This window comes from Peromyscus californicus, unplaced genomic scaffold (assembly GCF_007827085.1).
Source record: "Peromyscus californicus insignis strain IS unplaced genomic scaffold, ASM782708v3 Scaffold_21__1_contigs__length_65335640, whole genome shotgun sequence".
Taxonomy (NCBI): domain Eukaryota; kingdom Metazoa; phylum Chordata; class Mammalia; order Rodentia; family Cricetidae; genus Peromyscus; species Peromyscus californicus.
Genome location: NW_026294514.1, coordinates 59800741 through 59826398, shown reverse-complemented (window position 1 = coordinate 59826398; position 25658 = coordinate 59800741). Strand labels below are relative to the sequence as shown.

At 51.2% G+C, this 25658-nt stretch overlaps 1 protein-coding gene across 2 annotated transcripts in view; it reads left to right on the top strand.

The window, feature by feature from the left end:
- Sh3bp4 (SH3 domain binding protein 4) overlaps positions 1 to 25658 on the top strand; it is an 80196-nt gene that overhangs the window by 47667 nt on the left and 6871 nt on the right. For both annotated transcript variants that reach the window (XM_052750473.1, XM_052750474.1), the window contains exons 3-4: positions 15099 to 15343; positions 20901 to 23254. In XM_052750473.1, the coding sequence (XP_052606433.1) occupies positions 15226 to 15343; positions 20901 to 23254 (2472 nt within the window). In that variant the 5' untranslated portion in view covers positions 15099 to 15225. The remainder of the gene's footprint in view (positions 1 to 15098; positions 15344 to 20900; positions 23255 to 25658) is intronic.

The window sequence follows — 25658 nt, the reverse complement described above, 5'->3', positions numbered from 1 at the left end:
GACGAGCACAACCCCTGCCCTCTGCAGAGGCTCACGGTCCTGGCCTGAGCTTAACACCAGGCTGCGTTTTCAGGCATTGAACCTGTCTTCTCTTGTTCCACCCATGGCTCATATGAGACCCTGGGGCACTGGGGTCTGCCTGCCTCTTGGGCCACGCAGCTAAGACTTAAAGAGCATGAACTTGGCCAGAGTTTGTAGTAAATGTGATGCATCCTGGGGGTCCTCTCTGGGGTACTCCAGGGGATGCAAGGGTGATTTGAAGCCCATCTCAAGCTGCAGAACTTCCTGTGAATCTCTCTGAGTCCCTGGGCCCAGGCAGACCTCCTGAATAGTGCTGCAAGGAGAGACCATGCCAGGGTACCTCATGGTGTCATTTTGTCACAGCTCAGGGCTGTGGGAGATGCAGGCGGGCAGCTTCATGGGCTTCTCACACTGGCAAGCATCAGTCATAGTTTGATTGAGGACACTTGTCAGGCTTGGAATTTACTTTTGCAACACTGGTGTCCTCACACCTAGAGGTGAGGGGGGAAGATTGCTGGCATCTGGAGGGTGGGGAGCAAAGGTGTGGCAGAACTCCCTAGCTGCTGAGGATAGCCCCTGGCAGAAGTCCTGAATGTGGGGGTAGTTTCAAGGCAGGGCAGCCTGGACCCTAGAGGTTGCAGGGCTGGGAGGAAGCCAGTAAGGAGGAATGCACATGCCCTGACATGTCTTGAGAGTTGGAAATAAGATTGCCCTGGATGTTGCTTTGTGTCTTAGAAGTCAAGGTCATTCCGTAAGGATAAGAGAGTTTTCCTGCTAAGAGTAGGAGCAGCTTGTTCTGACCCAAGGTTCCAGGAGGGCTGCAGACCTTGTGGGGCCAAGGCTGTGGCCTGTCCGCAGCCCCTCCAGCAGCCTTTGCCATTTCAGCATGACCACAAAAAGCACTTGTGATTCTGGGGAGCGGCACATGGAGCCTCTTCCTAGAGTAGAGCACAAGGATATGGACTTGGGGGACACAGAGAAATGACAATCACCCGGAACCCACTTCTGTGGTCTTCTCTATCTTCCTTTGGATAAAATGCACAAGAAAGAAATACAGACCATCTTAGAATAGTAAGATAGCCAACATCTAAATTCTTAACATATCTCACGTGGGAAAGGGGGAGAGAAAACTCAGGCCATCTGCATCAAGCTGTCTAGATGCTTTGGTACCAAACCCTAGGGGTAGAGATGGGAGTGGATAAAAGATAATTGTGTAGTGAGTGTGTTCCGCAAGAAGCCATGGGGGCTTTCATGCACAAGGCATGCGTCTAGGAGTAAGGGTGGGAATACAGAATCGACAACATGCAGTCCCACGCCCTCCTGATTTTGTCAGAAATGAGCTACAACCTCCCAGGTTCCTCCTCTGGACTGCTGGGTACACTTCCAGAGCCTGTTGCTCGCCCTGAACTGTCACTTGACAAGAATTTCCTCCTCCAACCTCATGGTCTTGGCAAGGAAAAGCTCCTGGGGTTTGTGAGCCATTCTTAATGGGAGTGGCTCGGGCACCTTTCAAAGTTTCTACCACAGAGTACCTCGAGGCCGCAGAGGCTCTGGCATCCCCAGGTTGGGGGTAGGGTGCTGTCTTCAGGTGGAGGAACCTGGGAGGTTATAGCTTGTTCTCGGGCACCGGACCGCACGTTGTCATTCCCCGCTCCCCACCCCACCTTCGTTAGCTTGTTCTCTTGAGTGGCGGGTAACTCTCAGCACCGTTCTGGGAGGCAGAGGCCTCAGGAGCAGGGTTTGCTCCAAGCACTCTGGGGGAGCTAGGAAACAAGCCAGACTGACGAAGGGGACAGAAAGGAAACACCAAAGTGGAGCGAGCCTTGGCGGGAGGGTACTTAGTCAGGATCAGGGACCAATAGAAACCAGGTCAGGTGGAGGTTCCAGCCTGACCAGGGCTGTATCTGAGGCCCCGGACAGGGAGGAAAGCGGGAAATTGTTGGAGCACGTGGCGCTGCCGGCAGGCAGGGCAGAACTTACTGTCACCCCTCCCAGACCTACTGTTGCCAGTAAGAAGAGGCTGGTCCCCAAGTGTGCCAGGAATCACATCCTGCAGTATTGTGTTCCAGGTGAGCAGTCTGAGGCCCGAGTTCCCAGGCTGCATCCCTTCTCCTTAGGGAAGAGGGGCTGCACTGAGTCAAAAGATTTAGTGTTAGGAGGAGGTCAGCCCTGCCCCACATCCACTTATCCAGTGTTCAACAATACATTACTCATGTGGGGGTCAGAGGACAAGGTGCCGGAGTTGCCTCTGTCCTTTACCCTATGAACCGGGATCAATCTCAGGTTGTCCACTGAGACATCTCACTGACCTAAGAATGAGAGCTTCAAAGTTTTTGGTTTTGCCTGTGTTTTAATGTGTAAGTATGGGCCTGTGTGTGTATATGAGTACATATGTGTGCAGTGTCCATGGAAGCCAGAGAAGGCAACACATCCTTTAAAACTAGAGTCACAGCTGATTGTGAGCTGCCATGTGGGCACTGGGAACCAAACCACACCCAAACCCACGTTCTCTGGAAGAGCAGTAAGCACTCTTCAACTCTAAGTCATTTTTGCAGCCCCAAGAGAATTTTTAAAAGAAAGAATGGCAAATTCAAATTTCTGTTTAGAAATGTGGAACATGATATCCATACATGCATATGTTTTGTTTGTTTGTGTTGGGCTTTGAGACAGGGAATCCAGAACTCCCTATGTAACCCCAGCTGATGTCAAACTTGTCCTACCTCATCTCCCAAGTGCTAGCATTACATTCGTGCGTCACCATCCCCAGCTTCAAATGTAACATTTTAAATCAGTTATTGGCTAGACTATGAGAGAGAAAGCTAGGGTGAATCAGTGTGCCTGGGAAGAGGCTGACTGTGATGGATGAGGAAATAAAGGGAGGGTGGCCATGCCATTCGGGACAGGCGGGCAGGCCAGGGCACCAAGCCTGGGTCCTCACAAGTTGTTACTGTACACCGGTTTCTCTAAAGCAGGGTTTTGGCTAATGCATTTAAAGTGGGTAGATATAGAAGTCAGTGACTTTCCAGAAACACCCCCCAGAATATACAAGAGAAAAAAACTGTACTCAACAGTGGCAAACACACTGGAACCCAGTTTAAACTGTTCCTGAGATGTTTTCTGGACAGAAGGTGAGTTGGCTCTTTGAGACAGGTCTCATGTAGCTCAGGCTAGCCCCAGACTTGCTGTTCAGGCAAGGCTGGCCTTGACTTCTGGATCCTTTAACACACCCAGCCAGGGACTGATGTTTGGTGAGTACCAGGCTCTGAAGCCTGACTTTAGCAGAGAACAAACTTTGGCCTGCCGTTTATGTATTAGTAATAAGACTTTATTGGAACATAGTCACAGATGTTTGCTTTGTATTGTTTGTGATCCTTTTTGGACCCAAAGAGCAGAATTGAGTCTTTGTAACAATATGTGGTCCCCAAAGTTCAATTTATTCTCTGCCCCTTTACAGAAAATTAAATAAATGGAGACCCACTGCACCTTTAGATGAAAAGATGAAATACAGAAAGATGTTAGTTCTCATCAATGTAATGTCAAGCAAATCCTACTGGGGTTTCTCTTTTTGAGGGAATTAAGTGGTAAGGAAACATTTTATTAAGTTATTCTGAAGTTCATAGAAGGAAAAAATAGGTTTAAAAAAACAAACATAGGATTTTGCAGGAGGGTGGCCCCTGGAAGTGCCGTCACAATTACATCAGAGGGAATTATCACAAAAATTGGCAGGCTGCTGACACAGAAGGGCTCCAGTGCAGACCTTCATGTCTGTGTGCATTAAAGTGTGTGACGGTGACATTGGATTAGTCAGTAGGGGACATGTTGTTCAGGAACACCATGTAGAAGTAATTACTCAGTTCTTTGCTAATTAATTTTGTGACATTCCTCACCGAGAAGCAAAATAAATTCTTTGTACATTAATGTCAGTACACAAACCAATTTTTTAAGTAAAGGGAAGTAGATGGAAGTGCTCATCAAATTTTTCATTAAGAGGGGCCGTGCAGTGCATCCAGAGAAAGATTGATATGTTTACATAATTCAGACTTCAAGCCAGCCAATGGGTGAAGCGCGAGCGAGCGGGAGGGAGGGTAGGAGAGATATCGGCAACAGACTGAGCAAAGGACTCAGTGAGAGAGCCCTCGGGGCGGGAAATAGACTCAGAGAGATGGCTCAGAGGCTAAGAGCACTAGCTGTTCTTACAGAGGACCTGGGTTCAGTTTACAGCACCATGTGGCAGATCTCTGTAATTCCAGTTCTGTGTATCTGACACCCTCTTCTGGATTCCTCAGGTACTGCATGCATGGGATGCACATACATACATGCATACATACATGCATACATGCATACATACATACATACATACATACATGCATACATGCAGGCAAACACACACATAAATCTTAGAAAGAAAGAGGAAGCCGGGCAGTGGTGGCGCACGCCTTTAATCCCAGCACTCGGGAGGCAGAGCCAGGCGGATCTCTGTGAGTTCGAGGCCAGCCTGGGCTACCAAGTGAGTTCCAGGAAAAGGCGCAAAGCTATACTGAGAAACCCTGTCTCGAAAAACCAGAAAAAAAAAAAAAAAAAAAAAAAAAAAAAAAAAAAAAAAAGAAAGAAAGAAAGGGGAGGCTGCCACATGACAGGGTCTGTTCTGAGACATATAACATAAGACCAACCTGTCACTATTCAAACAGAACAGTGACAGAAACCTGATGCTATATTGTCACCAGATGCCACTGTCACAGGTCATGACACTGAGTTCTGGGTGGTGGTGAAGGAAAGTGGCTCAAACTTGAATATTCTGTTCCTACTTAGTAAGTCATGGTGTCTCTTCAACTGCTGCAGAAGGGCGAGAAATGAACTCCCACTGCCGTTGAGAGGTTGAGTTTCCAGAACCTTCCAGCAAAGCAAGTCTTCATTGTTCTTACCTAGAAAATTGTCCTAAGAAAATCATTTAGAAGCCGGGTGTGGAATTAAGTGGTAAGGAAACATTTTATTAAATTATTCTGAAGTTCATAGAAGGAAAAAATAGGTTTAAAAAAACAAACATAGGATTTTGCAGGAGGGTGGCCCCTGGAAGTGCCGTTACAACGACACAACTGTCATCCCAGCAATAGGGAAGTGGAGGCAGGAGGATGACCATGTGTTCAAGAACACCCTGGGCTACAGAATGGGATCCTGTAATGCCCCCCCCCCCACACACACACACACACATACACACAGAGGAAGAAAATAATTCAAAATGGAGTAAGATTAGGTGTCGGGGGCACTGCAGGAGTTGGAGGTGAGTGGAAGGCTCAAGGCCACGAGAGCCAGGCCTCTGCGGACCTGGAGATGAGGCTGTGCGTTTGGTCAGCCTGGCTTGTTTCTGATACTTTTTTCAGTGTTGGCTTTAACTTTGCCCTCTTCTCTCAGGGAGCCCCGCCATCTAAGAAGTGGGTCTGCAAGGAAAAGGGAGTGTAAACAAAACGTCATACTGACTCACCCCTGGTCACAGTGTCAGAATTGGGTGCCTCAGGTTCCTGCCACTGGGCTCAGCTCCCTCCACACGTGTCGTGAGAGTTTGAAATGTCGCAGGTCCACTCACTGGTCAGACTGCCGTCCTCTGTGCCGAGGGAGTGGCTTGGCCAAGTTACAGAAGGCCTGCAGAAGCCGAGGCTTGATAAAGCGGCTGGGAATGGGACTTAATAAAGTGTGTCTTTAAATGATCAAAAATAAGAAAACAAGGACATTTAACATTGTAAAAGGGAAAAGTCCCTTACTGCCAAAGGTACGCCTCTGAAAATGAAGTGGATTAGGATCTTACCATTAAATTTACTGATTTGGTTTATTTCCAAATCCATTGTATGGACTTTCTGTTCTTTGAGCAATCCTGAGGAGATGCAGGCTAAGGGTACCTTTAAAGAGATATAATACCCCCTAGCTCATGCTGGGCGCTTAGGGGGTTCTGTTTCCACGGCATCATGGACATTTTGTCTGTATCCTTAATTTCCTGAGGACAGATAGGCAGGAAGAACAGTAGAATGTCTGGAGGAACAAGAGCTCTGTGCTCCTCAATTTCCCCCAATAAGCCTTGGCAAAGCTCAGTTTCTGATTGGTTCATTGCTCTTAGATATCTGGTCAGTGATTCATGGGCACTTGTTCTCCAGGAAAGAAATGTGCTTTCATCCCAGGAATTTTATCAGTCGCTCATTACGCTAAATGGTCCTTCTTTTGCTTTCTTCAGACAGGGTCTTACTCAGTATCACAGGCTGACCTCTACACTTGAGGTAATTCTCCTGCCTCAGCCTCCTTGGTGCTGTGTATTCAGGCATAAAGACCTAGCTCGGTATTAGCTACTTAGTAAAGTTGGTAGGTGACATGTTGGCTGGAGGCCTTGTGGCCAGGAGGCCGACACTAATCTAGGAATAACTGAGGCTAAGGAGGGAGCCCTCAGGCATTCTCTCCTCACCTTGCCGGAGCAGCATCTTAGTGGGCATGCTGTTAAGCACTGGGCAGTGTGGCCCATGTTGGTTTTTCTCATACTCCGTTTGATGGGCACAGCTCTGCTGTCTGCCCTGGCTTTTTGCAGGGACTGTAATGGGCTGCTGTGAATCTGCTTGGATTGTGGTGACTTCTGCTTTGTGCCCTTGGAATTAATTGTCCTGAACCTGAGTCTCAAACTTGGTACATGTGGACCACTCTTGAAGACATGCAGGAGACTGAGGACTGCTTAAGGTAGCTGCCTCCCCTTAGCTTCAGGGACATCCTTTCCATTATGGCCAAGCCTGGGCTCCCTCACTTGTGGAGTGATCAGACTGGCCATTCCTAAGCTTTCAAGAGTAATGCCCAAGACCGTCCTAAGACTCCCGTGATCAGTGGGTAGTAGAAAAGATGCTTTCAGTGTGCCTGGGTAGACTCAGAAAGTGTCCTTAAAACAAAGCCAGCTGTCGGTGGGTTGTTCTTTGTTGTTGTTGTTGTTGTTTTTTTAAGAATTTTAACTTTTTTTTTTTTATGTGTATGATCTGTGAGAGAATACCACATGTGTGTGGTTGCCCGTGGAGGCCTGAAGGAGGTGTTACAGGCTGAAGCTGGCGATACAGGTGCTTATAGGCTCAGATGCTGTGAACCAAACCTGGGTCCTCTTGCTAGAGCAGCAAGTTCTCTTAACCACTAGCCACTCCTCTAACCCAAGTGGATCGATGTGTTTAAAGAGTGCTATTAAATTATGCATGTGTGATGGGCTCTCTGATTTTTTTCCCCCGATGCTCTCGCTATGTAGCTGAGGTCAACCTTGGACTTGAAATCCTGCCTCAGCCTCCCAATTTCTCTGCTTGTAAGCATGTGTCAACATATCTAGCTATTTTGTTTGTTTGGTTGGTTCATTGGTTGGCTTTTTGTTTGTTTTCCAATATGTGACTAGTGTTGGAAATCATACATCCTGCTGGCTTGCGGTCTTGAGTAATGTGTCCGATGGAGTCTGGACTCAAGTTAGATGAATGAACCTCTTTCTTTCTGGATGCTGTAGCCACACTTCAGAGATAATTGTGCCTTTTCTTCCTTGTCACTGAATGGAGATCAGAGCTTGGAAGTATACGCAGTCTTCTCATCCCCCGTCTGCCATCAGCTACACCACACACCGGCTTGGTCTTCCGAGTGGCACAGTAGAGCAGACCACAGACTTGGTTATGATGAGCGGCTATGAGGTTGTAGGAGACGGGCATTGCTGTACTCTCATTGGCTGGACTCCAAACTCTTTGAGGTTTTCAGCAGCATGGGGCACAGGGAGTGCTCTGTCCACTGTAGAACAGTCAATGTGACTTGAAAGCACTCTTGATCCCTGCCACAGCCCTCTGCTCTCCCAACTCAATTTTCTGTATTTTTGTCACTGACCCAGCTCATTCTCGCCTGCTTGGTCTCCATTGCTGTGAGCGAGCAAGGCTTCCCAGCTGTCACTGGCCCCTGGGCTCCCCTTCAAGTCTCTGGTGAATCCTACAGCATTTCAGGGATGGTCCTTTGTTGTGGAATATTATTTTAAGATGTGTTACATATGTTTATGCTGTGGAATAGTTGTTTAATGATGCAAAGATGTGTTGCATTCTTTTATGTTGCATTTGTTTAACTCTGTGAAGCTGTGTTACTTTGCCTGTCTAAAACACCTGATTGGTCTAATAAAGGGCTGAATGGCCAATAGCAAGGCAGGAGAAAGGATAAGTGGGGCTACCAGGCAGAGAGAATAAATGGGGGGAGAAATCTGGGAAGAAAAGGATCAAGGAACGAGAAGAGGAGGAGAGCAGGACTCCAGGGGCCAGCCTCACAACTAGCAACTAAGCAAGAAAGAAAGAGAGAGAGAGAGAGAGAGAGAGAGAGAGAGAGAGAGAGAGAGAGAAAGAAAGAAAGAAAGAAAGAAAGAAAGAAAGAAAGAAAGAAAGAAAGAAATAGAGAAAGGTAAAAGCCCAGAGGCAAAAGGTAGATGGAGTAATTTAAGAAAAGCTGGCAAAAAACAAGCCAAGCTAAGGCCAGACATTTATAAGTAAGAATTTAGTCTCCATGTGTGATTATTTGGGAGCTGGGTGGCAGGCCCCCCAAAGAGCTAAAAAAGTAAAAGAGTGAATACAGCCAACTACAGTCCTTCAGTGTTTTCAAGTTACTACCTCATCCCCAAGGGACACAGTTCTCCTCTGAGTCTTAGGACCCTTTTTTCTGGAAGCTGATGCTGAGCGGTGTCTACTGTGGTGACTTTATGCCATGGTTGAGGAGGGCATGAGAAGGACATCCCGTCTTTAGATCTTGAGACAGAGTCTGTTTGGCGTACGTGCCTCGCTCTCTCGTCCCGTCCCCGCTCCCTCAGTGGCAGAGCGCAGGCTTCCTGGAACTGCTGTCTACTACACTGACTCACATGTTCCTGAAACACAGCACACAGGCGCTGGCACAGGAGTCTGATCCTCAGATCCCCGTTGGAAGCCACGGGGCAGCGCTTTGCTTTATCTACAGGTAGCAGGTGGGAACAGAAGCCTGTCTGCCAAGCTGTGGGCAGGTTTCCATCCTCCTGGGCAGAGTTGACCCCCTCAGGAGTCAGGAGGAGACATCTGAGTATGTTCTCTCGGAAGCGCTTCCTTGGAGCCGTGCTGTCTCTACTTGGGACAGTATTTGCAGAATTTGCAGGCAAATTCCCATGGCTTGCCTCCCTTGTGAGTCCAGGTGCTAGGGTACTAACGCCATAGTAGTCTTCTAGTCTCAGAGTGACTCCTAGGAAACCAAGCGACCTCCCAGTACAACTGTTTCTTGAGGGAACCAGAAAGGGGGCCAGTGAGACCTTTGTATAGAGGCTGGGGATGGGAGTCACAGGGACAGGTCAGAACTCTTACTTTTCCTGTTGTTTAAACCTGGAAGAAATCTGATGAAACCAGCCCAGTACTCCACACACTGCGGGTGGATGTCAAAGGTGGGTCGCCTCAATCCAACCGGAATTGGTAAGGGAGGTGCCGCTAGCATTCACGCCCTGGTCTCCTCTGGCCTTGGCTCTCTCTCTCTTCGACTCCTGGTTCCTGCCCAAGTCACACACAGTTCTATGAACCCAAGACACTCCCCATCTTGGTGCCTTTTTCTGGATTGGGTTGTTTCATTGTTCCTGGAGCCAGGGTGTTGGCAGAAAGAACGCCACATGCAAATCCCGTGACTGGGAGGTGCAGGGAAGCAGGCTGGCAGCAGCAGGGGGGGCAGGGAACGCCTGAGACTGCCAGCGGCGTCTGTCAGCAGGTCTGTCTGTGTAGAGTGCTCGCCAACCTCCCAGCTCCCGGGGTCTTGTCTCTGAACAAGTCAGCCTTGACACACAGAAAAGGAAAACTCAGTTAGGAGTGAGACTCACCAAGGGGTGCCTCCATGCCCAAGCACCGCCTGCCCCTCTCAGTGTCCTGAGACTCACCTAGAGGGTAGGCAGCCACAGGCTGCCCTGAGGAGGAGGGCTGGGAGCCTGGGAAACGGAGGCATCTTTCTTTGGAGAAATGTGGATGTCTTCTTTTGCTCAGCCTGGTTGCCTGAGGACGTCTGAGGTGCCCACCCAGGCAGTCTGTCAGTGTTTAGGGGGGAAAGTCAACAGGGTGGTACAGGGTGATAGGTGGGTTCCTCAAGTTCAACGTGCTGTGTGTCATCAAATCACAGCAGCCTCTGGGTTCTATAAAATCATTCAGGATACCTATAAAATACCTCTGACCCATCATCTCAGAAATTCCTAACTTCCTGCCTTCTTGCACAGCAGGAACAGAAAGGCTGAGTAAGCTTATGTTCCATGGGCATCTTGCTATGAGAGAGTAGGGCTTTAGTGGTAATGAGAAAAGGCCAGGACGAGTGTGGGGTGAAGATGTTCCTCTTGCTATGCATCGAATCTTATACATGAGTGGGTGGGTATGTGGATGGGTGGGTGGGTGGATGGGTGGGTGGGTGGATGGATGGGTGGGTGGGTGGGTGGGTGGGTGGGTGGATGGATGGATGGGTGGGTGGGTGGGTGGATGGATGGATGGATGGGTGGGTGGATGGATGGATGGATGGATGGATGGATGGGTAGATGGGTGGATGGATGGATGGGGGGGGGGGGATAGAGTCTAGTGAATGCCTGGAAGAACCCTCCAGGCCACCCACCAAAACAGCACATGCTGGCGTGCTGGGTCCTGTTGTGGGAATGACTGGAGGCAGGTGGGTGGAGAGCAAGACATACAGGAAGCTGACCCAGGAGACAGCAGGGCAGGTAGTGCAGTGCCTGGAGGGAGTGTAAACACTCCCGAGAGTGCAGAAGGGTGGGTGGAGAGGCCTGGCAGACTCCCACTGCTGATGGAGGTGTGGACTACAGATGCAAGCAGCCTGGCGGGAAGGCGCCAATTTCTGTAATTGAGCTGAGCTGAGGTGATGTGCCTGTGCTGAGAAAGGTCAGATGGAGGTGACTCTGATGGTGGAGGAGTGTGTATGTGTGTGTGTGTGTGTGTGTGTGTGTGTGTGTGTGTGTGTGTGTGTGTGTGACTGAAGGATATGGGGGGTCCTCCGGATGTTTGGCTGGTGTAATGGAGCTGCCTGCCTCTCTCTCTCTCTCTCTCTCTCTCTCTCTCTCTCTCTCTCTCTCTGTGTGTGTGTGTGTGTGTGTGTGTGTGTGTGTGTGTGTGTGTGTGTGTGTGTTTGGGGGAAAGGTGTTGGGTTGGATTTAGACCCAGGAAACCCTGGACACCTTTGTGGTCCTGTATCCAAGATAGGTGGGTATTGAATGGGAGCCTAGCCGTGTCCACCTGAGCCTTGATGGACCCAGAGTGCAATAAACAGTTAAAAAAACATGGTAGTAACTGGGGATGAGAGTTCTGGAGACGTTGGTTAACTGAGTTGATCTGATGAGGGCTAGTGCCCATGAGTCACCTAGAACTTAAAGAACCCCGGGAAGTGGGTGGAGCCAAGAGGGAGGGGATGCAAAGAAGCCTGGCTTCTCGGAAGCCCAGGTGAGCCTTTATGGTTTTCATTTGGGCCTGGAATGAAAAATGAAATTGCAGCTCTAGGCAGGCCTGAGAAACAGCAGGTGCAAATGTAGTCGGGATGGGCGTGCAGCAGAGGGAGGCGGGCCACACACCTGGAGGTGAGGTGATGCTCAGCCACGAGGGCTCCGCACGCTGGGCTGGGAAAGCTGACTTGGCCTCCTTAGAGACTAGAAATAACCCCCAGAGGAACGAGGTGGTGTGACCTTGGAGAAAATGCGGTGCTCACCAGCAGATAGTGGAAGAATCGGTAAGCTCACAGCACTGGCTGCGACGCTCAGGAAGAAAGGGCCAGCCTCGAGGCTGTCACACGGCCTCCTGAGATCAGTGGCTTCCACAAGGTGACTGAGAGACTGGGAGTTGGTACCCATGCCTTGTCAGCAGAATTGGAAGGTCAGGCCAGGCCAGTGAGAGGCCCAGGTAAGGGGAAATCTTCTGGGTGCGGGTACAGAGTGCAGGGCAACTCTAGGTGCTGGTAGTTGCCATTCTCTCTGTGCACCTGGCACAGAGCGATGGAGCATCCATAGGTGGTGACTTATTTGGCTCTTGAATGTCGCCTCTGAGGGTGTCCTTATTTATCCTGCTGGTCTCTGTGTAACTGCTGCCACCCCCATTTGTCTCTCCCCTGGCTCAGGGCACTAGCTTGTCCCCTCCATAAGAGACAACTGTGTTTCATCCTCTTAGAATTCTATGCCCACTCCTGAGGCCTGGATCTGACCCCGGGTCTCGTGGTCATGAGAGGGTCTGGGACCACCTTTCTATATTGATGGTTTGTGTTCCCCACTGACCTCTAGTCCTTTGTGGTGATTATGGGGAAACTGCAGAGCCTCAGGCCTGCAGATGGTACGCACCGGCGTCCACCCCTGGCCTGCCCCGATAAAGCTGCCTACTTAGAAATATCCCAGTACCTCTGTGTAAGTTGGCCCTCTGTTGAAGATTTTGGGGGAGGAGAAGTCATTCAGCTGATCCCTCAATATTGTCACCTGCCCCTACACCTGGCCAGCAGCATCCAGCTTTCCTAACCCCCCAGTAACCATTCTCAAAGGAAACAGTGTTTTGCTCAACTCCATCACATGATGGTTCCCAGCCAGGAGTATTAGTTACTTTTCTGTGACTGTGATAAAACACCACAACCAAAAGCAGCATATGGAAGAAATGACGTATTTGGACTTACGGTTCCAGAGGGATGAGAGTTCCTCACGGCAGGGAGGTGGGACAGGAGCATCAGGCATAGTGGCAGGGTGCAGGGAGCTGGGAGCTCACACACTGAACCAGAAGCACAAAAGCAGAGAGTGACCGGAAGTATCGGGAGCCTTTTCATCTCAAACCCACCCTTGGTGATTGATGTACTCCTCCAGCAAAGCTGCACCACCTAAAACTCCCCAAACATGGCCACCAACTGGGGACCAAGTGTTCATGTACCGGAGCCTACGGGAGACATTTCTCATTCAGACCCCAAAAGTCCTCGGGGAAAGATGTAACTGACCTGTCCAGCCCTGGTGCCCACTCGCTGAGCACTCCAGGACCAACCCCCGTTACAGTACCAGGCTCAGGTACCTTTGAGCAGGGCTATACTGAACTCCAGCTCCTGTGGTCCATCACATCCCAGGCCGTTTACATGGAAGCCTGGACAAGGCTCTGCCCATAGCTTTCCAAAGCCAAGAGGTTGCCTCAGAGCTCATCACTAATGCCCCTTTTCCATGCCATTTGGGCTTTGGTTCTTTCTATAAAACCGGTCCTCGTGGCTAAGAGTGGAGCAGTCCATCAGACCCCTTCCTTGAAGGAGTAAGCAGGGAGGGATGGCAGAGGTGACCGATTCATTTCTGTTGTTGGAGGGACATGTTAGACACAAGAGAAGGCAGGCACAAGTAGTAAATAGCTGTGTCCCTAGAGCAGATTGGGGACCAAAGCAGACCCTTCCCTTGCATGGGGTCCCCAGAGCAGCTCTGGGATGCACCAGCATCTACCGGACAAGCCAAGTCTGCCATCAGCTGTCACAGCCAGTAGACATCCCCTGACCTCACCTTCCCTTCCACATTGGCTGCACACTCTGCTGCCTGTCCTTGGGCACCCCAGCCTTAGAGTCTCAGGGCACACTTGGCGTTGTGCAGTTGGAAACCCCCCTCCTCCCCTCCCCCGCCGCAAGCTCAGGTTATGTATGGGCTCCAAACCGTGCCTGAAGTGACATTTCCCCCTTCCACTCTCAAGCCTCTGTTTCCTCTGCCATGATTCTCCCAGTGTCCATAAATGACAGAGTCGTTGGCATAGAGAGCTTGCCAAGAGTGATCTTCTGGAGTCTTAAGGTGGGTAGGAAGCCGGAAGCCTTTCTTGGACCTCTGCCCACTGGTCACTGGAGCCGGGACTGGCCTCTGATGCTTGGTGGTGATAACTAGTGTTCATGGAAATCCATGTGAAGCATCATGCATATTCCTTAAAAAGAAAAAAACTGAAGTCTAGTTAATGGGGTTTTAACCCCCGGGGATACACACAAACACTAGGGCTGAATAGGATTCAGGTTGTCATCAGGAAATAGGTGCGGAGCCTGCTCATTTACGGCATGGGACCTTTGAGCTGGGGATGCAGAGCCTGGGGCTAGTGAGCATGAGGTACCACCTTCTCATAGAGAGTGGTGTGAGGACCTCACACGTGCGTCAGAGGCCACATTCCCACTCATGTTCTAGATGGAGTGTTGAGCCATAAGGAACTCAGGTCATGTCATAAGAGCCCAGTTGTTTGGGGGTGAAATCTGGCTATCTCCTCTTCCAGTATGGTAGGCCAGCTGTGGCTGATGGTGACCAGCGGGGGCAGTATCTATTGGTTTCTATTCGAGAAGCTGTGAAATTCACACACTGAAACCAACTCTTTGCTGTTGCTATTTCTTGTCCGTCAGTCCTGGGTTAGGGTCTGCTCCAAACCAATGAAACCCACCCCCATCTCGCCACAGGTGCTTAAACCCTGTCTCTCTCTCTCTCCCCACGCAGAGCAAACCTCATTCATAGCAATGTCCTCCACAATGTCCTAATATCAGTTCAATAGTGGGCCCAATTTCACATGTATTAGCTATACATCAGATACCTGGTGGGCGCCGAGGACTGGGTTTATGATGTCTGATGCGGTCCAGTGGGGACTGTGGATATGCACAGGCAGGGAGCAGTCCCCCAAGCCACCGTGGAAAGGCCTCGAGAACAAATGGTGCCCCTGGCTCACAACTGCCTCTGCCAAGCCTCCCACAGTTGCCCCTCCCATAGCGGTCTGTCCACCACTCTGGACAGACAGAGGCTGTTTTCTTCCTGAGTCCTGGAAGTGGCAGTGTGCTCCACAGACCCAGGCTGTCCTCTTTGACTGCATTGAATATCCATCCAGGTGCTGGGACACATTTCACAGACCCCATTGTGCCCTAGGAAGAGCGTCTCTGCGTGCTCGCTGGGCACAGAGTCCGGGCAGCATGCCGCTTCTGCCCCCAAGCCAGGGCAATGAATTGCTCCTCTCTTCCCTGGAATGATCTGGAAGAAAGAGGATTCCCTCCTCCTGTAAGATTACCCTCAAAGCCATGCTCCACTTGCTCAGAGGAAATTATTTCTTCTCTCTGTTCAGGAAGAAGCACACTGCCAAGTTGACCCTCCCGTGCAGCGTGACTATATGAGGCAGCAGCTGCTGTCCCTGCTGGAACTGGGGGAGAAGACATGAGACCATAGGGCCTCATCCACCCAACAGTTTCAACATGGCGGCCCAGCGCATCCGGGCGGCCAACTCCAGTGGCCTCCCTCGGTGCAAGTCAGAGGGGACTCTGATTGACCTGAGCGAGGGCTTCTCAGAGACAAGCTTTAATGATGTCAAAGGTAAGATCCTAGCCAATCTCTGGCTGAGGGGACAGTGGGATATTGATGTCTCCCTAACCCTGGAGCTTCTTGGGTGTAACAGGCAGCCAGTTTTGTATCCGGCCCTCCAACCCTTACCATGCTATTGGTTCCTCCCTGAAGCAATGTCATTTATCTCGATTTTGGGTGTATAGGAAGGTTATGTGCACACCCATGCACTTACTAATTTATAGGGGCAGGGATGCACATGGGTGGGGGTACACATGAACACAAGTTCACTTGGAGGCCACATGATGACACTCAGCTGCCACCCACCTTGGTTTTTGAGACAGGGTATCTTACTGAACCTGGAACTTATCATGTGCACCAGGCTGGCTGGCTAGTTCATAGAATCAGGCTGTTGAGCAAACCTATCTTTCAGATACACACATGGATACCAGGATGCCATTTGATTCCTGAAAATCTACTCAGACCTTGCTGGATCATATCTAGTCACTTGTGCCTTGGGATGCATCATGGTCCGCTGTGTCTCTGTGGTCAGCCTTCTTATAGCATTGGCAGTTCACTGCTGATGTCACGTGCGCGCGCACACACACACACACACACACACACACACACACACACACACACACACGTCCTTGGAGATAACAGTGACAGCTTCCTCCAAAGTCACTCCTTGTCCCCTCTCACGCTGGGCACTCACAACTTTATCTCTGTTCCTTCTCCCTTGGCAAACTCAGAACTAAGTGATGCTGGACTGAAGCCACACCCCCGTGTCTTCATCCTTTGTATCAGTTACCTGCTCCCTGGTCTTGGCTTATGCGTGCAGTCCTGAGCTCCATTACATGAGTTCTTTAAAAGAAAGGGAACGAACTGGAAGGTGTTACAGCAACAGAGTTAGTGGGTGTTGCTATAAATAACAGAACTTTTTTTTTTTTTTTGCGGTCGGGTAATGGGCAACATGTTCTTATTTCTAGCTTTGGGGAACAGGGGGTGGGAGGGTGGGCCTAGAAAAGGTGAGCAGAACCTGTGTGGTTTGTGCTCAAAACACAGACATGAGAGCCGAGGACTTAAAAGTAACAGTGATGACCCGAAAGCAAACAAGCTTCAAGAGCATGCAGAGCCAGTGTGGTTCAGAGAGGGGGTCTGAGAATCCGAAGTCACGCAGAACTGAGGAGTCTTAGTCTGGTCTGCACAGGTGATCCCTGGGCCTCGATGCTGGACGACCCCATCTGGCAGCATCACACTCGCTTTCTGACTGTGTGCATCAGAGGGCAAGTGGGTGTTGTCCCAGCCCCCACTGCAGACTCCTCTACTGCTTGCACAAAATCTTAGGCCAGGGGATGGAAAATGTATTGTTCAGAACCCTGAGGTTGCAAACACCCAGGGAATATTTTTCTTCGTGTTCTAACCAAAGTGGTTGTCAGTCTGGACAGTACTCCCCATATCTCATTAGGAGCAGATTCGATGAAGATTTAGTGAGGTAGATCTCTGTCCCCCGCCCCCTCTTGTTCCCTCCCCGTGCTTGGTGTCAGCAGTTGAGGAGATGATGTAGACTTGTCCTCCTGAAGGGAATTGATGACACACTCCACCATGGTGGATCCCCAAGGGATGGAAGACTGCTGCCCCTTGGAGGAGACAGAACTTCAAGTGAAATATATTGTCATGTCTCCTAGAAGAAGGTCGCTCAGAATGTTAAGTAAAACCATTCTTATTCTTCAGCCTGGTAAACCGAAAATGATAATTTGTGTGGATGTGTTTCAGACTATATACAAAGCATCCTTCAGTGCTTTGGCTTTTTTAAAAGCTGAAAATATTGCTGTAAGGGAATTAATTATTTGAAGGGAACACAACAGCAAATAACTTTGGAGGGATTTTGACAAGGTTTTAATGGCTGGCACACGCTATTTAATTTTCACTTGTGTTTTGGTTTGGGGGGGATTTCTTTTTTTGGTTTTTTGGTTTTGCTTTTATTTCTAGTATATGCATCAGGGAAGAAAATGTGTGTTCTGTGACTAGAGGACATGACTGGCCACAGATATGGGGGAGCAGGACTTCTGTGACTGCTAACCCTGCCCGGCTCACCTTTCCTTTCCCCACTTTTCCTCCAGAGCTTCTTGGGGTTCAGAACGAGTCCTCAGAAGCACAGTGTGACCTGCCCTCCTGTCTCTACCCCTTCTTGACGCATCAAGGAAAGACTTCCTCCCAGATGAAAAGTCAGGGAAAGCTCTGAGCTGGCCAGAACGCCAACAGTCCCACCTAAGTGCCCCAAGTCTCTGCTTATAGTCAGTGAGGGGATTAAGACACTTATTACAGAGCAGCCTTGCCCCACACCTCAGGGAGAGGGGAAACCGCCAGAAGTTAGGAAGAACAGGAGCAGACGGGCCTTGCCAGGGCCTAGCCCTCTCGTCCTCATACTCTTCTTGTCCAGTGACATCTCTCGGCATGGCCACCCAGGGTTATGCAGTTATTGTTTCCCTGGGGTGGGGGCTCTTCAGCCTGACGGCTTTGTGGGATTTCGCATCTTCATGTGGAACGGTGCACTCCCGTCCTGCTCGCCTGCCCTTTGCCTGTGACCTGCAGCACTCACCCAGCACACCTCCAGAGAGGAAGCTGGCTTATCCCTGCCAGGTCTTTATTCATTCCCGTCCTTCCAGTGACAAGATTTGTGTGATGGTTATTATTTTCAGCTTGACAGAGTCAAGACTCAACCTAGGAGACAGATTTAGCCAGGGAGGCAGTTCCCAGACTGGGTTAATTGAGTTAAATGTGAGGAGCCTCGTCCCAGGGACTGGATAATGCAGGAGAAAAGGAGGAAGCCAGCCGAGCCCCAACATTCATCTCTCTCTGCTTCCTGATGGTAGACCAGCCTCCTCACACTCTGCTAGCCCTGTGATCTCTGCCGTGCTTCCCTCAAACTGTGAGCCGAACCCCACCCTCCCTTTGCTTAGGCGCCTTCACCAGAAGTTTTCTCACTGTTGTGATTTGGTGGCAGAAGGCCACAGGCCGGGGAATTGTGACGCCTCAGCCAGCACCGTGATTCGGTGGTTCTAGTCCCAACGTGTGACTGTCAGCTCATGAACATCCCCTGCCCACTTACTGTGTGCCAGGCTCCTGCAGCACTTACCATACCTCTGAGGGATGAAGACCTCCACCCTTGCAGACGTGGCCTCTTTAACAAAGACAGATTAACAAGCAGAATGCACACAGACTGATTGCATGTATGCTATCATGACACGGGAGTCTTTTGAAAGGAAGTGAAGACCCCAAATTCAAGGCTAAACTTGAATGTTTCTAGGCAGGTTTGATGATGCGTGAGGAGTCGTAGGGAAAGGCAACAGGTATGACCTAAGTGTACTGAAGCCCAACTGCGTGAGTCCCCTGTCTCCGGCCACATTTGCCTCAGGCACAAGGAGGATGCCTCCTGGGACTCTACACCTGATGCTCTCTCCTTACATTCCTGACTTCAGACGGTACACCATCAGGCCTCACCACAGCCTACTAAGAAAGATGCCTTTTCTCCATGGGGAAGAATAGGGGACCCCATTCTTACATGGCTCCAAAAGGTGATTCAGCGTAGGTCTGGCCAGCCAGCAGCAGCGGGTACCGCAGCAGGGCTTCGCATCCTTCTAAAAGAGTGGGAGGACGAGTTCCAGGGCCCGAGGAAGCCAAGAGCACCTCTGCCAGCTGTGAGTGTAAGTGAAGCGAGTCCTTGTCTGCTTCCCAAGCCTGGCCGAGGAGACAGGCTTTGAGCTGTCGTGTCCCCTTTCAGAGAGAAAGGAACCTGGCAGGAAATGGTGTCTGTGCCGCCAGTGTGATAGATGATGACCCAGTGGCCGTGGGCTTCATCCTGTATTGAGCATCTGTCAAGTGGGTTTAGCTGGGAAGTTTTTAGTCCTTTTGCTTGTTCCTGCGTACACTTGGTTTTAGAAAAAGTTTTTATTTGAGCTGGCAAGATGGTTTTGTGGATAAGAGAGCTTGTTCCTTAAGCCTGAGGACGTGAAATCAATTTCTGGATCTCACAGTGGAAGGAGAGAACCTAGTCCTAAATGTGACCGTCTGTTCTCCACATCCATGCCGTGCGCACCAGTGTGTATATTTGTGTACACTCGTGCAGGCATGCACAGTTTAATTTAATTTAAAAGGAAAGAATGTTTCTTTCTGTTTGCTACAGAGACCCGATGTCTACAGACTAAGCAAGGCCATGGTGGAGGGCTTGCCCAGGGCATGTACTATGTCTGCCTCCATCAGGGAGAGAATGCGCTCTCCCTTGACATTCGTCTCACAGGGGGGCTGGCTCATGTGAACACATCCATTATTTTTCCAAGCACACACTCTGCTTAGATGACTTATTTTGTCTGTTCCAGGTGTTGTCTGTGGTACTCACAGGCGTGATGTGATGGGGAGAATCATGCTTTACCCTGATTTATTTTTTAAAGTGATGGCTTTTCAAGCTGTGTTCAAATAATTATTGGGTAGTAACACAATGCATGGCTAGACAAGCCTCCGATTATCTAGGTGTGGGGGTTCTGTGCTTCAAATAATATTTAAAATGATTCAACACACACACACACACACACACACACGCACACATCACTGTCAGCTGAAGAGGAGTGAGGAATAGGTTGGATTTTGAAACTGAACTAGTCCTGGTTGTCAAAGACCTGCCCCTCCTTTTCTGTCTTCCATATCAGAAGAGAACAAAGACTCAGCGATCTGTCGCTGGAATCTGAGGGTTCCTCATTCCCAATCATACATGCAGCATGCCACTGCCTAGCCCATAGCATCCCTGTGCCACTGCCTAGCCCATAGCATCCCTGGGCCACTGCCTAGCCCATAGCATCCCTGTGCCACTGCCTAGCCCATAGCATCTCCGGGCCACTGCCTCACCTGTAGCATCCCTGGGCCACTGCCTAGCCCATAGCATCCCTGGGCCACTGCCTAGGCCATAGCATCCCTGGGCCACTGCCTAAGCCATAGCATCCCCGGGCCACTGCCTAGGCCATAGCATCCTTGGGCCACTGCCTCACCTGTCACATCCCCAAGCCACTGCCTCACCTGTAGCATCCCTGGGCCACTGCCTAGGCCATAGCATCCCCAGGCCACTGCCTAGCCCATAGTCTCAGTATGCTCTCCAGCATTTTACATTTGTCCTCCCTTTCATAATAGTGACAGTCCTGGTCAGAAATTAGATAAAAAAATTTTATCAAAATGAGGTGTTCAGAACACAGGGACATGTGTTCTTCCTATCATGTGATCTGCCTTTCTAGGGCAGTTTCGGAATGTTGTTCTGGGTCCTTTGCCTCAATTAGAAGGTTGAATTGGAAAGTGGCTGAGTGGCAGAGCACCTGAGCACTCCTGAGTCATTGCATGGGCTACGTGAGGCTCACATGAATCTGTACCCAAATAGTTTCTATTGTTTCCTGACTGGGTTGGTAGTCACCCAACTGGGATGGTACATCATGGCACCATCCATTTCTAGCCCACCCGACCCCTCATCCACCCACCCTACCCTCAGTTTGGAAGCGTCTCCTGGGCCTGTAGGCCAGGCCTCACGCTCTCTCTCTGTTTTGTGCAGTGCCTTCCCCCAGTGCCTTGCTGGTAGACAACCCCACGCCTTTTGGAAACGCAAAGGAGGTGATTGCGATTAAAGACTATTGCCCAAACAACTTCACCACCCTGAAGTTCTCCAAGGGCGACCACCTCTACGTCTTGGACACGTCTGGCGGAGAGTGGTGGTATGCCCACAACACCACCGAGATGGGCTACATCCCCTCCTCCTACGTGCAGCCACTCAACTACCGGAATTCTACCCTGAGTGACAGTGGCATGATCGACAATCTCCCAGATAGCCCTGAGGAAGTCGCCAAGGAACTGGATCTGCTAGGAGGCTGGACAGATGACCAGAAAGAATCTGGCAGACCCTATAGTAACAACCCTTTCTGGAATGGAGTCCGAACGAACCCATTTCTAAACGGGAACGCACAACCCAGCATGGATGAGCTAAACCCCAAGAGCACTGTGGATTTGCTCCTCTTTGATACGGGCACATCTTCCTTCACTGAATCCAGCTCAGCCACCACCAACAGCACCGGCAACATCTTTGACGAGCTCCCAGCCACCAATGGACTCCACATGGAGCAGCCGGTTAAGCGGGACAATCCCTTCTTCAGAAGTAAGCGTTCCTACAGCCTTTCGGAACTCTCCGTCCTACAAGCCAAATCGGATGCTCCCACGACGTCCAGTTTCTTCACAGGCTTGAAGTCACCTGCCCCAGAACAGTTTCAAAGCCGAGAAGATTTCCGAACCGCCTGGCTGAATCACCGGAAGCTGGCCCGATCCTGCCATGACTTGGACCTGCTCGGCCAAAGCCCAGGTTGGGGCCAGACCCAAGCAGTGGAAACAAATATCGTGTGCAAGCTGGATAGTTCCGGGGGCTCCGTGCAGCTCCCTGACACCAACATCAGCATCCACGTGCCCGAGGGCCATGTAGCCCCTGGGGAGACACAGCAGATCTCCATGAAAGCCCTGCTGGACCCTCCACTGGAGCTCAACAGTGATAGATCCAGCAGCATCAGCCCCGTGGTAGAGGTGAAGCTGAGCAACCTAGAGGTGAGTACCTTCATCATCCTGGAGATGAAGGTCTCTGCTGAGGTGAAGGCCGACATCTTCAGCAAAAGTACAGTGGTCCTGCAGTGCCTGAGAAGTGACTCAAAGGAGGGGCCTTATGTCCCCATCCCCCTGGCCTACAGCTACGGGGACACGATACAGGTACAGCTGGACAACCTAGAACCCTGCATGTACCTAGCTATTGTTGCCCAGGGCCCCAACATCCTCTACCCTTCCACCGTGTGGGATTTCATCAATAAGAGGGTCACTGTGGGTCTGTATGGTCCCAAACACATCCATCCATCCTTCAAGACAGTGGTGACCATTTTTGGACATGATTGTGCCCCCAAGACCCTCTTGGTCAGCGAGGTTACTCGGCAGGCTCCCGGTCCTGCCCCGGTGGCCCTCCAGCTCTGGGGCAAGCACCAGTTCATCTTGTCCAGACCCCAGGATCTCAAAGTGTGTATGTTCTCTAACATGACCAACTATGAGGTCAAGGCCAGCGAGCAAGCCAAGGTGGTGAGAGGCTTCCAGATGAAACTCGGGAAGGTGAGCCGTCTCATCTACTCCGTCATCTCCCAGAACCCCAATGAGCTGTCCGACTTCACGCTGAGGGTACAGGTCAAGGACGATCAGGACACCATCCTCACCCAGTTTTGTGTCCAGACACCGCAGCCACCCCCCAAAAGCGCCATGAAACCATCTGGGCAGAGGAGGTTCCTTAAGAAGAACGAGGTCGGGAAGATCATCTTGTCCCCATTCGTGGTCACCACCAAGTACCCGACGTTTCAGGACCGCCCCGTGTCTAGTCTCAAGTTCGGCAAGCTGCTGAAGACCGTGGTGCGGCAGAACAAGAGCCATTACCTGCTGGAGTACAAGAAGGGGGATGCCGTGGCCCTGCTCAGTGAGGAGCGCATCCGCCTCAAGGGACAGCTGTGGACCAAGGAGTGGTACATTGGCTACTATCAGGGCAAGGTGGGCTTGGTGCACACCAAGAACGTGCTGGTGGTGGGCAAGGCCCGGCCCAGTCTGTTCTCGGGGCCCGAGCTGAGCACGTCGGTGCTGCTGGAGCAGATCCTCCGGCCCTGCAAGTTCCTCACCTACATCTACGCCTCCGTGCGGACCTTGCTGATGGAGAACATCAGCAGCTGGCGGGCCTTCGCCGACGCCCTGGGTTACGGGAACCTGCCACTCACCTTCTTCTGCCGGGCAGAGCTGGACAGCGAGGCGGAGCGGGTGGCGTCTGTTCTGGAGAAGCTGAAGGAAGACTGTAACAACCCTGACAACAAGGACCGGAAGTCCTTCCAGAAGGAGCTGGTGATGGTGAGTGCTCGGCGGGTGCCCAAGCCTGGGGGTGAGCTTCCTGAGGCAGACAAGCGCGGGTCGGATTGGGCCAGCTCACCGGGGGGGGGGGGGGGCGGTATTGGAAGGGTAGCTGCCCAGTACTTAAGGAGCCCCAAGGAAGGTGTCTCTCCCCTCTTCTCCATTGATGAGCCTCTCTGTGGTCTTGGGTGGACCTGTGTTCACTGATTAGTTTTTGCCAACTTGACACCAACTAGAGTCCCCCAGCAAGAGGGAGCCTCAATTGAGAAATCGCCCCCATCAGATTGGCTTCAAGCAAGTCTGTGGGGGCGTTTCCTTGATTAATGATTGATGTGGGAGGGCCCAGCCCACTGTGGGGAGCGTTCCTCCTGTCCGTTTGTCCTGGGTTGTATGAGAAAGCCGACTGAGTGGTTCCCGACTCTGCTTCCGCTTGAGTTCCTGCCCTGACTTCCTTCAGTGATGACTGTGATCAGGATGTGTAAGCCAAATAAACCCTTTCTCCCTTCCCCCTCCCCCTGGGGCCGGTGGGGGGGTTGCTTTCGGTCATGAGGTTTATCACAGCAATGAAGCAAACCAGGACACCGAGGGGAGAAGGCAGCAGGGCTGTGATCCAGAAGCCTCTGTTTGCATCTTTGGAGGGGACCCGTGTGTCCTTGGGTCCACAGCAAGCTCTGGGACTTAGTGGCAAAAGCCTTCTGCCCCAAAGCCTGGTCCGCTTTGACGTGAGTTCTTGCTCTGTATTACCTGGCGCCTCTGACATCTGTCTCTACTGCGATACCTGCTCCCTGCCTGAGGTTCATTTGAGTCCACGGGGACTCTTGGCCGGTATAAAATGAACAGGCATTCTAAAAAATGCTTGGGAAAGAGAAGTTCAGTGTTTGGTTCTGAGGCACACTGACCACAGGCCAGCTAGGAACATTTTTTGAGGCCTTCCGGTTCTTCCAGCAACCTGGGCTTTGGAGGATAAGGCAGTGGAACAGCCCCATGGTTTCCCGCAGGCAACCCACCCCAGTTGTGTGGTTCTGGTGATCACTGTTGCCAGTGGAAACCCTTGGTGACCTCTTCCTGACCCCTCCTGCTCCTCCTGTCCCCAGCTCTTTGGCTCCTACTCCACATCCCATCCCCACCTGCCCCCTCTGTATCATCGTCCAGCATCTCTCTGAGGAACAGCAAGACTTGAGACCCTTTGAATGTGGCCCGTGGTAACATGCTGTCCCACAGCATGGGACCGACAGGCCTGAGGCTCCCCAGAAAGGGAGATGACAGTGTGAATTGCAGTGTGAATTATGAGGGCCCTTGACAGTTAGGCCCCAACAGGCCTTGGTGGCCATTTCACTGGGAAAGAAGCCAGAAGTGAGTGGGACGTCGTGGGCTCTGCATGTCGGTCACCCACAGGGGTCGACAGGTCTCTCCCCTCAGCTGTCACCATGTGAAACAGATCTCCTGGAGGTCATGGAGAGCCCGCTTGCCTTGGCCTCCCTGGCTGACTGGAGCTCCCCAGGGCAGGAGCATGTGTTTCCTGGAAGCCCTCCGTCAGCGTCCTTCATTGACTGCAGAATCAGGTGCTTCCATGGAACGTAAACCACGTGGTTTGTCCCTTCCATGGCGTGTCCCTCCCACTGCTGAAGGACGCTTACCTGGACCAGGCTCAGCTCCTCCCTCTGTGGGCAAACATCATGAATGGGAGCTTTATGCCCATTTCCTATTTACTGTTCACGGTCAGGTTCTTACTCAGCATGGCAAGTTTGGAGAGGAGTTTTGTTTCTTTGGTCCATGGGAGGGGTCAGGAGGGTCCTGTGTACCTCTGGGTCCCCTCTGCCTTCCTGCCTGGAGGAGATGCAGTTGGATCTTGGCTGAGAGTTGGCCCCGGGGGCAAAGGCAGTTTTATAATAAAAAAGAAAACAGGTTCCTCCGTGTTCTATTCTCCCCAACTATCTCGGGCATTGCCTCCTGAATAGCTGAATTTTAATGGCTGGCCAAACTTCAAAAACCCACGGCTGGCTAACCCCAGCATCGGCAAGCTGCTTCGTTTTCATGGATTCCTGACCGAGGGTCAGTGGGGTTTCTTCTAGCCTTGGCCCCAGCTTTCCCCTGCCTCACCTAGCAGGGCACGGCTAGACCAGCGCCCCCTTCTGTTTGCAAGCTGCCTTTGCGCCATCAACATCCCTGCTCTGGCAACTATAGCTAGAGGAAGTGGGAAGGTTTGAGACTGTGCAGATTGGAAGGGAAGGGTCTCGCGAAGGTCTAGGGGCTCCTCTCCATGGCCACTGGGCTCCTCCCCTGCACCTCAGGCCTGTGGCAGATGCCTCTGCCTGTGGGCTTTTCTCTGTGTCCTGCATGCACCAGCTGTCCCCCCCTTGCCGTGTCCCACAGCTGGTGTCCCTCCTGCCCGGAGCTCCTGGTG